Source organism: Eptesicus fuscus, chromosome 23 (assembly GCF_027574615.1).
Source record: "Eptesicus fuscus isolate TK198812 chromosome 23, DD_ASM_mEF_20220401, whole genome shotgun sequence".
NCBI classification, from domain to species: domain Eukaryota; kingdom Metazoa; phylum Chordata; class Mammalia; order Chiroptera; family Vespertilionidae; genus Eptesicus; species Eptesicus fuscus.
The window spans coordinates 14,092,370-14,105,557 of NC_072495.1; the positions used below are offsets into that span (position 1 = coordinate 14,092,370).

Sequence of the window (13,188 nt, forward strand, 5' to 3'; positions counted from 1 at the left end):
TTTTTTTTTTTTTTTATAACATATTTTTATTGATTTCAGAGAGAGAGAGAGAGAGAGATATCAATGATGAGAAAGAATCATCAGTTAGCTGCCTCCTGCATGCCCCCCCACAGAAGCCCACAACCCGGACATGTGCCCTTGACCGGAATCAAATCTGGGACCCTACAATCCCCAGGCCAATGCTCTACCCACTCAGCCAAACCAGCTAGGGCTGGAAAATTTACTTTAAATAAAATCTTTATTAGGGAAACTATTTCTGGCAGTCATAATCTGCTTTCACAGCTAAAGATGGGTGAAGGAGTGGCCCACAAGTGTCCAATAGTATCTTTTACCAGGTTCCAAGGCCAGCCCTCTACTAGAGATCCTTAGACCAAAAGGAAGAAGTAAGGGATTAACAGGAATTACTTAGGGGTGTGGCTGGGCTAATGTGGAATAGAGTATAGTGTTTTGTTTTATTCCATAAGATGTCCAGTTATTCTCTGACCTCAGAGAACTCCAGAATTCTCACTATAGCCTAAAGTACTATTGGTAAACATGTCTTTCTAACTGAACAATTGCTATTTTGTGTTTGTTCTGTTTTAGAAAGCAAGTTAAAGCAGCCAGCATCAATTTGGATAGGTAGGAGAGGGAGAGAAGTATTTCCTTTGGACATCCATCAAAATCAGGCCTCCATCAGGGACATGGTAGAACAGAAAAGGGAGGGAGACCAGCAGGAACTGAGTTGTTTAGAGTTTGTTTGGAGCTTGCAAAAATTGTTCTCAGCTAGAACAAACAAAGAAGTATGGTTTTCTGTTTTATTCCATAGTATCCTAAGTTTAAAAAATTACCATAAAGTTCACAATAAAGCCAATAATGTTATTGCTATCATATTACTCCTACTAGACAATTTACAGTTTGTATTTTTTTTCTTTTAGAAAGTCCGCTTCAAGGAGACATATTCTGTTATAAATGAGAAAGGGAGAGATGACTTTTGTCTGGCAGGTTATCAGTCTCCGACTCCTAAAGACCAGGACCAGGCATGCATCAGAGATCAGGTAGAATGGAATAAGAGAGAGATAAATGGGAAATAAAGTGCTGGATTTTAGACATTCTCAACAACTGGTAATGTGAAGTGTAGAGCCTGGTCTAATGAACTGTATCAGTCAAATCAGTTCTGTGATTCAGAAGGCTGATAAAGCATATTCAGATTCTTCTTTTTGTTGTTAGTCTTCACCTGAGGATATTTTTTATTGAGTTTTAGAGAGAGTGGAAGGGAGGGGGAGAGACAAACAGAGAAACATTATGTGGGAGAGCCACATAGATTGGTTGCCTCTTGCACGCGCCCCGACCAAGGCCGGGATGGAACTTGTGACGAGGTATGTGCCCTTGACCGAAATCAAACCCAGGACCCTTCAGTCTGCAGGCTGATCTCTCCCCACTGAGTCAAACCAGCTAAGGCTGGACAATTTACTTTTATTTCCATTCACCTGAAAAACCTTTTTCCATCCTTCACTGTCAGTCTGTTTGAGTCCTTTGTTCTGAGGTGGGTTTCCTGTAGTCAGCAGATATATGGGTCATGTTTTCTTATCCACTCAGCTACTTATGTCTTTTGATTGGGGTATTTAATCCATTTACATTTAAAGTTATTATTGATAGGTACTTGTTTGTCGCCATTTTTATTCTTTATTCCTGTGTTCCTTTTTTTCTCTCTATTTCTTCTTTTTACAGCAGACCCTTTAGCATTTCTTGCATTGCTGGTTTGGTGGTAATAAACTCACTTAGTCCTTTTTTGTCTGTGACGCTCCTGATTTCTCCCTCAATTTTGATTGATAGCCTTGCTGGGTACAGTATTCTTGGATTCAGACCCTTGCTTTGCATGACTTTGTATACACTGAGTGGCCAGATTATTATGATCTCTGAATGCAGTGTATATCCTATATAATAAATATGTAATAAATATATACTCAGTGTATATCCTATATAATAAAAGGCTAATATGCAAATTGTCCCCTCAACCAGGAGTTTGACCAATAGGCAGGCTGGCCAACCATCCATATCCCCTCCCCCTGGCCAGGCTGGCTAGACCCCACCCATGCACGAATTCATGCACCAGGCCTCTAATATATATATATACACTGAATGGCCAGATTATTATGTGTTCAGAGATCATAATAATCTGGCCACTCAGTATATTTCATTCCATTCCCTTCTGGCCTGATGTGTTTCTGTTGAGAAATCATTTGATAGTCAGATGGGAGATCCTTTGTAGGTAATTTTCTGTCTCTCTCTGGCAGCCTTTAAAATTCTAACTTTGTTGTTGGTGTTTGCCAATCCTATCTAATAAAAGAGTAATATGCAAATTAACCATCACTCTGCTATACCCACAAGCCACACCCACCAGCCAATCAGGAGTGAGCATGCAAATTAACCCAACCAAGATGGCTGTGGCCACGGAGCGAGCAGAAGGCTTGCGTTTCCCCGGCAATTGAGGAAGCCAAGCTTTCTGCACACCCTGGTAGGCCCAGGCCTCCACTCAAGGCTACAAAGTTTCAATTATAGAAGATAAAGGAATCCCAGTAAAAATGGCTGTGGCCTCGGAGCAAGCAGGAGGCTTGGCTCCGCTCAAGGCTACAAACTTTCAATTATAGAAGATAAATAAATCCCAGATACCAGGGCCTCCGCTTGGGTTGCCAGGGGGCATGGCTGGTCTGCAAACCACCACAGGACCCTCGCCCAGGCCACCCCACGCCCCAAGGGAACCCGCATCCTGATCCAGGACACCCTTCAGGGCAAATTAGCTGGCCCCCACCCATGCACCAGGCCTCTATCCTATCTATTAAAAGAGTAATATGCAAATTGACCATCACTCCAAAACACAAGATGCCTGCCCCCATGTGGTCAAAGATGGCTGCCCCCATGTGGACACAAGATGGCTGCCACAAGATGGCCTGCAGTGGAGGGCAATTGGGAGGGACCAGGCCTGCAAGGGAGGGCAGTTGGGGGGAACCAGGCCTGCAGGGGAGGGCAGTTAGGAGTAACCAGGCTGGCAGAGGAGGGAAGTTGGAGGCAACCGGGCCTGCAGGGAAGGGCAGTTGGGGGGTACCCAGGCCTGCAGGGGAGGCCAGTTAGGGGTGACCAGGCCTGCAGGGGAGGCCAGTTAGGGGCAAACAGGCTGCCAGGGGAGCAGTTAGGCATCAATCAGGCTGACAGGGGAGTGGTTAGGGGGTGATCAGGCTGGCAGGCAGAAGCAGTTAGGAGCAATTAGGAAGGCAGGCAGGCGAGCACTTGGGAGCCAGCAGTCCTGGATTGTGAGAGGGATGTCCAACTGCTCGTTTAGGCCTGATCCCATTTAGGCCCGATCCCTGAGGGACACACTCCCCCGTGAACGATTTCGTGCATCGGGCCTCTAGTTTAATTATAATGTGTCTTGGTGTCAGTCTTTTGGGGTTCATCTTGTTTGGGACACTGAGCTTCTTGGACTTACGTGAGTTTTTTCTTCCCAATATCAGGGTAGTTTTCTGTCATTATTTCTTCAAACAGGTTTTCTATTCTTGCTCAGTTTCCTCTCCTTCTGGCACCCCTATTATGCTGATGTTGTTTTGTTTCGTGTTTTCCCAAAGTTCCCTTAGGCTCTCCTCCTGTTTTTTATTTTATTTTTATATATTTTATTGATTTTTTACAGAGAAGAAGAGAGAGGGATAGAGAGTTAGAAACATCGATGAGAGAGAAACATCGATCAGCTGCCTCTTGCACACCCCCTACTGGGGATGTGCCCGCAACCAAGGTACATGCCCTTGACCAGAATCGAACCTGGGACCTTTCAGTCCGCAGGCTGTCGCTCTATCCACTGAGCCAAACCGGCTTTGGCTTCCTCCTGTTTTTTAAGTTTTTTTTTCTAGATGCTGCTCTGCTTGGGTATTTTTTCCTACCCTGTCTTCTAGCTCACTGATGTGGTCCTCCACTTCTTCTAGTCTACTGTTGATGCTGTCTATTGAGTTCTTTATTGCAGCAATGTCATTTTTCATTTTTTCTTGGTTGTTCTTCATTTCCTCTTGGTTCTTACACATGTTGTTGAATTTGTCTTCCATCCTTTTTAGCGACCTTATGACCATTGCTCTGAATTCTTTCTCTGACGTATTGCTTGCCTCCATTTCGTTTACTTCCTTTTCTGGTGTAGACAATTTACTTAAAAAAAATCTTTATTAGGGAAACTATTTCTGGCAGCCATAATCTGCTTTGAAAGCTGAAGATGGGTGAAGGAGTGGCCCACAAGTGTCCAATAGTATCTTTTACCAGGTTCCAAGGCCAGCCCTCTACTAGAGATCCTTAGACCAAAAGGAAGAAGTAAGGGATTAACAGGAATTACTTAGGGGTGTGGCTGGGCTAATGTGGAATAGAGTATAGTGTTTTGTTTTATTCCATAAGATGTCCAGTTATTCTCTGACCTCAGAGAACTCCAGAATTCTCACTATAGCCTAAAGTACTATTGGTTAGCATGTCTTTCTAACTGAACAATTGCTATTTTGTGTTTGTTCTGTTTTAGAAAGCAAGTTAAAGCAGCCAGCATCAATTTGGATAGGTAGGAGAGGGAGAGAAGTATTTCCTTTGAATGTCCATCAAAATCAGGCCTCCATCAGGGACATGGTAGAACAGAAAAGGGAGGGAGACCAGCAGGAACTGAGTTGTTTAGGGTTTAGTTTGGAGCTTGCAAAAATTGTTCTCAGCTAGAACAAACAAAGAAGTATGGTTTTCTGTTTTATTCCATAGTATCCTAAGTTTAAAAAATTACCATGAAGTTTATAATAAATCCCAGAATATTATTACTATCATATTACACTTACTAGACAATTTACAGTTTGTATTTTTTTTTCTTTTAGAAAGTCCTCTTCAAGGTGCCATATTCTGTTATAAATGAGAAATGGAGAGATTACTTTTCTCTAGCAGGTTATCAGTCTCCGACTCCTAAAGTCCAGGACCAGGTGTTCATCAGAGATCAGGTAGAATGGAATAAGAGAGAGATAAATGGGAAATAAAGTGCTGGATTTTAGACATTCTCAACAACTGGTGATGTGAAGTGTTGAGCCTGGTCTAATGAACTGTATCAGTCAAATCAGTTCTGTGATTCAGAAGGTTAATAAACTATGTTCAGATTCTTCTTTTTGTTGTTAGTATTCACCTGAGGATATTTTTTTATTGAGTTTTAGAGAGAGTGGAAGGGAGGGGGAGAGACAGAGAAACATTATGTGGAAGAGCCACATCGATTGGTTGGCTCCTGCATGCGCCCCAACCAGGGATGGGGATGGAACTTGTGACGAGGTATGTGCCCTTGACCAGAATCAAACCCAGGACCCTTCAGTCCGCAGGCTGATGCTCTACCCACTGAGCCAAAGCAGCTAAGGCTGGACAATTTACTTTTATTTCCATTCACCTGAAAAACCTTTTTCCATCCTTCACCATCAGTCTGTTTGGGTCCATTGTTCTGAGGTGGGTTTCCTGTAGATAGCTGATACATGGGTCATGTTTTCTTATCCACTCAGCTACTTATGTCTTTTGATTGGGTCATTTAATCTATTTACTTTAAAAGTTACTATTGATAGTTACTTGTTTGTTGCCATTTTTATTCTTTATGCCTGTGTTCTTTTTTTTCTCTCTATTTCTTCTTTTTACAGCAGACCCTTTAGAATTTCTTGCATTGCTGGTTTGGTAGTAATAAACTCCCTTAGTCCTTTTTTGTCTGTGACGCTCCTGATTTCTCCCTCAAATTTGATTGATAGCCTTGCTGGGTACACTTGGATTCAGACCCTTGCTTTGCATGACTGTATATTTTATTCCATTCCCTCCTTGTCTGATGTGTTTCTGTTGAGAAATCAGTCGATAGTCTGATGGGAGATCCTTTGTAGGTAACTTTCTGTCTCTCTCTGGCAGCCTTTAAGATTCTAACTCTGTTGTTGATGTTTGCCAATTTAATTATAATGTGTCTTGGTGTCAGTCTTTTGGGATTCATCTTGTTTGGCACACTGTGAGCTTCTTGGACTTATGTGAGTTTTTTCTTCCCAATATCGGTAGTTTTCTGTCATTATTTCTTCAAACAGGTTTTCTATTCTTGCTCAGTTTCCTCTCCTTCTGGCACCCCTATTATGCCGATGTTGTTTTGTTTCGTGTTTTCCCAAAGTTCCCTTAGGCTCTCCTCCTATTTTTTATTTTATTTTTATTTATTTTTATTTTTTATTGATTTTTTACAGAGAAGAAGAGAGAGGGATAGAGAGTTAGAAACATCGATGAGAGAGAAACATCGATCAGCTGCCTCTTGCACACCCCCTACTGGGGATGTGCCCGCAACCAAGGTACATGCCCTTGACCAGAATCGAACCTGGGACCTTTCAGTCCGCAGGCTGTCGCTCTATCCACTGAGCCAAACCGGCTTTGGCTTCCTCCTGTTTTTTTTAAGTTTTTTTTTCTAGATGCTGCTCTGCTTGGGTATTTTTTCCTACCCTGTCTTCTAGCTCACTGATGTGGTCCTCCACTTCTTCTAGTCTACTGTTGATGCTGTCTATTGAGTTCTTTATTGCAGCAATGTCATTTTTCATTTTTTCTTGGTTGTTCTTCATTTCCTCTTGGTTCTTACACATGTTATTGAATTTGTCTTCCATCCTTTTCAGCGACCTTATGACCATTGCTCTGAATTCTTTCTCTGACGTATTGCTTGCCTCCATTTCGTTTACTTCCTTTTCTGGTGTAGACAATTTACTTAAAAAAGGCGAAAGATTTATGCGATCTGAAGAGAAACCAGAGTAGACAATTTACTTAAAAAAAATCTTTATTAGGGAAACTATTTCTGGCAGCCATAATCTGCTTTGAAAGCTGAAGATGGGTGAAGGAGTGGCCCACAAGTGTCCAATAGTATCTTTTACCAGGTTCCAAGGCCAGCCCTCTACTAGAGATCCTTAGACCAAAAGGAAGAAGTAAGGGATTAACAGGAATTACTTAGGGGTGTGGCTGGGCTAATGTGGAATAGAGTATAGTGTTTTGTTTTATTCCATAAGATGTCCAGTTATTCTCTGACCTCAGAGAACTCCAGAATTCTCACTATAGCCTAAAGTACTATTGGTTAGCATGTCTTTCTAACTGAACAATTGCTATTTTGTGTTTGTTCTGTTTTAGAAAGCAAGTTAAAGCAGCCAGCATCTATTTGTATAGGTAGGAGAAGAAGAGAGGTATTTCCTTTGGACATCCATCAAAATCAGGCCTCCATCAGGGACATGGTAGAACAGAAAAGGGAGGGAGACCAGCAGGAACTGAGTTGTTTAGAGTTTGGAGCTTGCAAAAATTGTTCTCAGCTAGAACAGACAAGAAGTATGGTTTTCTGTTTTATTCCATAGTATCCTAAGTTTAAAAAATTACCATAAAGTTCACAATAAAGCCAATAATGTTATTGTTATCATATTACTCCTACTAGACAATTTACAGTTTGTATTTTTTTCTTTTAGAAAGTCCACTTCAAGGAGACATATTCTGTTATAAATGAAAAAGGGAGAGATGACTTTTGTCTAGCAGGTTATCAGTCTCCGACTCCTAAAGTCCAGGACCAGGTGTTCATCAGAGAACAGGTAGAACAGAATAAGAGAGAGATAAATGGGAAATAAAGTGCTGGATTTTGGAAATTCTCAACAACTGGTAATGGTGAAGTGTGGAGTCAGGTGCAAAGGTCCCTGGTCTAATGAACTGTATCAGTCAAATCAGTTCTGTGATTCAGAAGGCTGATAAACCATGTTCAGATTCTTCTTTTCTTTGCTAGTCCTCACCTGAGGATATTTTTTCATTGATATTTAGAGAGAGTGGAAGGGAGGGGAGAGACAGACAGCAAAACATTATGTGAGAGATCCACATCAATTGGTTGCCTCCTGCCCACACCCCAACCAGGGCCGGGTATTGAACTTATGACGATTATTTGCCCTTTACAGAAATGAAACTCAAGACCCTTCAGTCCGCAGGCTGATGCTCTACCCACTGACCCCAATCAGCTAATTCTGGACAATTTACTTTAAAAAATATCTTTACTAGGGAAACTATTTTTGGCAGCCATAATCTGCTTTGAAAGCTGAAGATGGGTGAAGGAGTGGCCCACAAGTGTCCAATAGTATCTTTTACCAGGTTCCAAGGCCAGCCCTCTACTAGAGATCACTTAGACCAAAAGGAAGAAGTAAGGGATTAACAGGAATTACTTAAGGATGTCTGGGCTAATGGGGAATAGAGTATAGTGTTTTGTTTTGTTGCATAAGATATCCAATTATTCTCTGACCTCAGAGAACTCCAGAATTCTCACTATAGCCTAAAGTACTATTGGTTAGCATGTCTTTCTAACTGAACAATTGCTATTTTGTGTTTGTTCTGTTTTAGAAAGCAAGTTAAAGCAGCCAGCATCTATTTGGATAGGTAGGAGAGGGAGAGAAGTATTTCCTTTGAATGTCCATCAAAATCAGGCCTTCATCAGGGACATGGTAGAACAGAAAAGGGAGGGAGACCAGCAGGAACTGAGTTGTTTAGGGTTTAGTTTGGAGCTTGCAAAAATTGTTCTCAGCTAAAACAGATAAGAAGTATGGTTTTCTGTTTTATTCCATAGTATCCTAAGTTTAAAAAATTACCTTAAAGTTCACAATAAATCCCAGAAAACTATTGCTATCATATTATTCCGACTAGATAATTTGCAATTTGTATTTTTTTTCTTTTAGAAAGTCCGCTTCAAGGAGCCACATTCTGATATAAATGAGAAAAGGAGAGATGGCTTTTCTCTCGCAGGTTATCAGTCTCCGACTCCTGAAGTCCAGGACCAGGTGTTCATCAGAGATCAGGTAGAATGGAATAAGAGAGAGATAAATGGGAAATAAAGTGCTGGATTTTAGACATTCTCAACAACTGGTAATGTGAAGTGTGGAGTCAGGTGCAAAGGTCCCTGGTCTAATGAACTGTATCAGTCAAATCAGTTCTGTGATTCAGAAGGCTGATAAACCATGTTCAGATTCTTATTTTTGTTGTTATAACTCACCTGAGGATATTTTTTCATTGATATTTATATATAATGCAAGGGAGGGGGAGAGACAGAGAAACATTATGTGATAGAGCCACATCAATTGGTTGCCTCCTGCATGTGCCCCAGCCAGGGCCAGGGATTGAACTTGTCATGCGGTATGTGCCCTTGACCGAAATCAAACCCGGGACCCTTTAGTCCTCAGGCTGATGCTGTACCCACTGAGCCAAACCAGCTAGGGCACCATGTTCATATTCTCAGTGTAGAATCAGACTGTTTTAATTTACTAAGATGACATTACAGCTTTTGCTGAAGCCCGTGGAATTACCTTGTGGTTATTTCTGTGGCATGAATAAAGTAGGAAGAAGTAGTAGATCCTAAATTACTTAAAATTATAGGAGTTTATCAGACTATTCTGTACATGGCTTGGGATTAAAAATTAAGGCCTACAGAGTTGAGCTAAAAGTGTCACATTCTTGTTCAGATCAAAATGTATCAGAATATCTTCACCTGGTACCATTTCCCTGGCGTTCTTACTTCAGCCTACAATATTATGATTAGCATGTGGCCCTGGTTAGACAATTTCTTTTCTGTTTTTGTTGTTCCTTTAGAACATGTTTTTCGAGCAGCCGTCATCTTTTCTGAGAGAAGTGAGAGTGAGGGATGAATTTCCTCCGGAGTATCATCATTATATTAACATTGAAGTCCAGGACCAAGCCTCCCCTGGAGATCAGGTAGAACAGAAGACAATGGGGAGGATGTAATTTTTCAAAGGAGTAACAGAGACAAATTACTTAAGATTTGGGCTGGAGCTTATCAAGCTAGTTTGTATGTAGGATACATAGATTGAAGGCTTCTAGAGTTAGGTTAACAATATCATCTTTTCAGTTATTTCAAAATGAGCCCCTTCTAAAGACTCCAGATGAGAAAGCATACCTCTGTCATTTGGGTTAACCGAGAGACAGGTTTTATATAATATTGATTGGTTAACAGTAAATTGTTTTTTTTTTAAAACTCAAGTCTTTTAGCCTATTTATTTGGCCTTATGCATCTATAATAATAAAAGTGTAATATGCTAATTAGACTTGATGTCCTTCAGGACGACCTTCCGGACGAAGCTGGGGCTACAAGGGAAGCCTGGGTCCCGGGTGCCTGAGGGAAGCCGGTACCAGCAGCCAGGGGAAGGAAGGCCTACCCTTGCTCGAATTTCATGCATCGGGCCTCTAGTTATGTTATAAATGGTGAAGGGATTCTACTCTTGGTCAACGGATGCAGGATACCAAACCCAGGCATCCAGTTTGCAGACCAGTTATGATGGATACAACAAGCTATTTGCTGCCTCAGAACTTCCTGAACTTGACTACCTCTAGTGTTTGTGCATAAATAATTGGGGACACCAAGTAGGAGTACTTGTGGAAATGACACCAACTTATCTCCTGGCTTTTCCTTGGGAAAATGCTAGCAACATTATAAAAATATTGCCTTGTTGCTTTATCTTCTTTTAACTATGCTGTTGAATAAAGAGTTTCCCTATGTAGAAAGAAAAAGTACCAGAACAATCTGAGTTTTGCTTTAAAATACTCCAGAAAAAAAGTAGGAGAAGAGATAGATGAAAAAATAAAATGTTGCCCATTATTGAAGCTGGGTGAAGAGTATCTTGGGATTCATTATACTGTGTTTTTTCCCTATTTTGATGTGTGTCTGGAAATTTTATATTAAACACACACACACACCCCTGTGAAATTATCCTACCCTACAATCATTATTCTGTGATTGTCACTGAAGTCTACATTATTGTCACTAACCCATCATTTTTGCTTAGACGATTAGTTTTGTATTTTGTTGTTCCTTTATTTATTTATTATTTTTTTAATATATTTTATTGATTTTTTACAGAGAGGAAGGGAGAGGGATAGAGAGCTAGAAACATCGATGAGAGAGAATCATCGACCAGCTGCCTCCTGCACACCCACTACCAGGGATGTGCCCGCAGCCAATGTACATGCCCTTGACCGGAATCGAACCTGGGACCCTTCAGTCCGCAGACCGACGCTCTATCCACTGAGCCAAACCGGTTTTGGCTGTTGTTCCTTTAAAACAACTATACCAATCGCTTCTTGGCCTTTTGGCTAAGATCAAGTGTAAAACAACTATACCAAGCAATCTCCCCCCCCCCCCCCTTTTTTTTTTTTTTGAGAAATGAGAGTTTGAAACAGGAATTGCTTCTAGAGTGCCATTGGCTTGTTTCACCCAGAATTCAAGACCTAGCCTCTCCAGAGAATAAATAGAGAATGCTCTAGTAAGGAGTAAGTAGCAGAGAGTAAATTGCTTAGGTTTTGGCTCAAGATTGACGGCAATGTGGTAACTGCTCCGGGGGTTTAGTTTTAAGGTCAGTAATAATGGACAAAGATATAATATCCTCTTGTTTTGTGATGTATCACACCATTCTGACCTATTGAAACGACTTCAGGCCTCTTCAATGAAGCATTTACTGTTGCCCTGGCATGATGCTCCTGCTTGGAAAATGTTCAGTGTTTATGAGTCTTTTAGCACAGGAACTATGAGGAGGCCTCACATAATATGACAGTTGAGACATGGAGAAGGGAGTTATTTCTGGAGTGCCATGAATATGTCGTACATTAAATCCAGGATTCAAGCTCTGCCAGAGAGCAGGTAGAGCAGAATATGGTAAAGAGTAAGCAAGCAGTAGAAAGTAAATTAGAGTTGAATCTGGGCTATGCTACTAACAACAATGATGATGATGGTGATAGTGTTGTCTCTTAATAATATTTATAATATTAATATTATTATGATTGACAGCTTGCATTCTTAAGTTAAAATTGTTCTAGAACCTTATGTCCATTGTCTCATTTAATTCTCACAATAACTCTGGGAGATAGATTTTATTATTATCCTTGTTTTATAGATGAAGAAACTTCCCATTGCTTCGTGGATACTGTTAAGGTCCAAATAGGGGCCAGAAGAATGTCTACTTTTATGCCATACTGTATCATATTCTTCTGACCTATTTAGATTACCTTAGGGCTATCATTGCAGCCTAGAGTATTTTCACTACCATTATGCCACTGCTCATACATTTGGTGGGTGCTTTTGTATCTTTTTAGAGCTTATACTCCAGGAGGCAGCCATCTGTCAGGACAGCTGAAAGATGGCGAGATATGCTTCTGGATGGCCATCAGTATCTTCCAGCCAAGCACCAGAGAGAGGCTTCCAGCAGAAGGCAGGTATGAGCAGTAGAATGTAAACAGGAGTATAGGCACTTACTGAGCTGCGGGTGGTAAGGCTGAGAAAAAATCAGATTCTTGTTTTATATCATAGAGTGTAAACCCTATCCTGACCTAAAATTACCCTAGGGCTCTCACTGAAACCTACAGCATTGTCAGGAGCACTTGTTGCCTATTTTATATTTTATATGTATGTTCTTGGTGAAAGGTGTGTTTCTGGTGGCTGTTCTCTTTTATGGTGTGAGAGGAAAAGAAATGAGTGGTTTCTGAGAGGGAAGGGTCTTCCAGCCAATGGCCAGGACTAGATCTCCCTCATAAGCTGCTAGAGTATATGGCAGGGTCCCCAAGAAATAAACTATTCAGAGTTTGGGCAGGAGCTTGTTAGGGTTTTGTTATATTGTCTAAGTTTTGGTGTTTTGAGTAAAGATCAATAGTTTTTCAAGAAAATCTATACTAATAATAGAGGAATATGCAAATTGTCCAGGACGCCGTCACAGTAACAGTAATGACCAGCAGGCTGCATGGGGCAACAAGGCCAGCAGGGGGATTATGAGGGATGACCAAATGACTGAACAGCAGGCTGCATGGGGTGACCAGGCCAGCAGGGGGGGGGCAGTTGGTGACCAGGCTGGCAGAGGGGGGCAGTTGGGGGTGACCAGGCCGGCGGTGGTGGGGGGGGGCAGTAAGGGGCAACCAAGCTGGTTGGGGGGCAGTTAGGGGTGACCAGGCAGCAGAGGGGGGCTGTTGGGGGAGACCAGGCCAGCAGGGGGTGGGCAGTAAGGGGCGATCAGGCAGGCAGGCAGGTGAGCAGTTAGGAGCTAGCGGTCCCAGATTATGAGAGGGATGTCCAACTGCCGGTTTAGGCCTGATCGATTGAAGAGGGTGCAGGCTGGGCTGAGGGGACACACACCCCCTGCATGAATTTTGTGGACTGGGCCT

At 41.7% G+C, this 13,188-nt stretch overlaps 1 protein-coding gene across 1 annotated transcript in view; it reads left to right on the top strand.

The window, feature by feature from the left end:
* CCDC15 (coiled-coil domain containing 15) overlaps positions 1-13,188 on the top strand; it is a 56,159-nt gene that overhangs the window by 20,672 nt on the left and 22,299 nt on the right. Inside the window, exons 8-11 of the mRNA XM_054712722.1 lie at positions 915-1,034; positions 8,709-8,828; positions 9,616-9,738; positions 12,130-12,249. Of these exons, the coding sequence (XP_054568697.1) occupies positions 915-1,034; positions 8,709-8,828; positions 9,616-9,738; positions 12,130-12,249 (483 nt within the window). The remainder of the gene's footprint in view (positions 1-914; positions 1,035-8,708; positions 8,829-9,615; positions 9,739-12,129; positions 12,250-13,188) is intronic.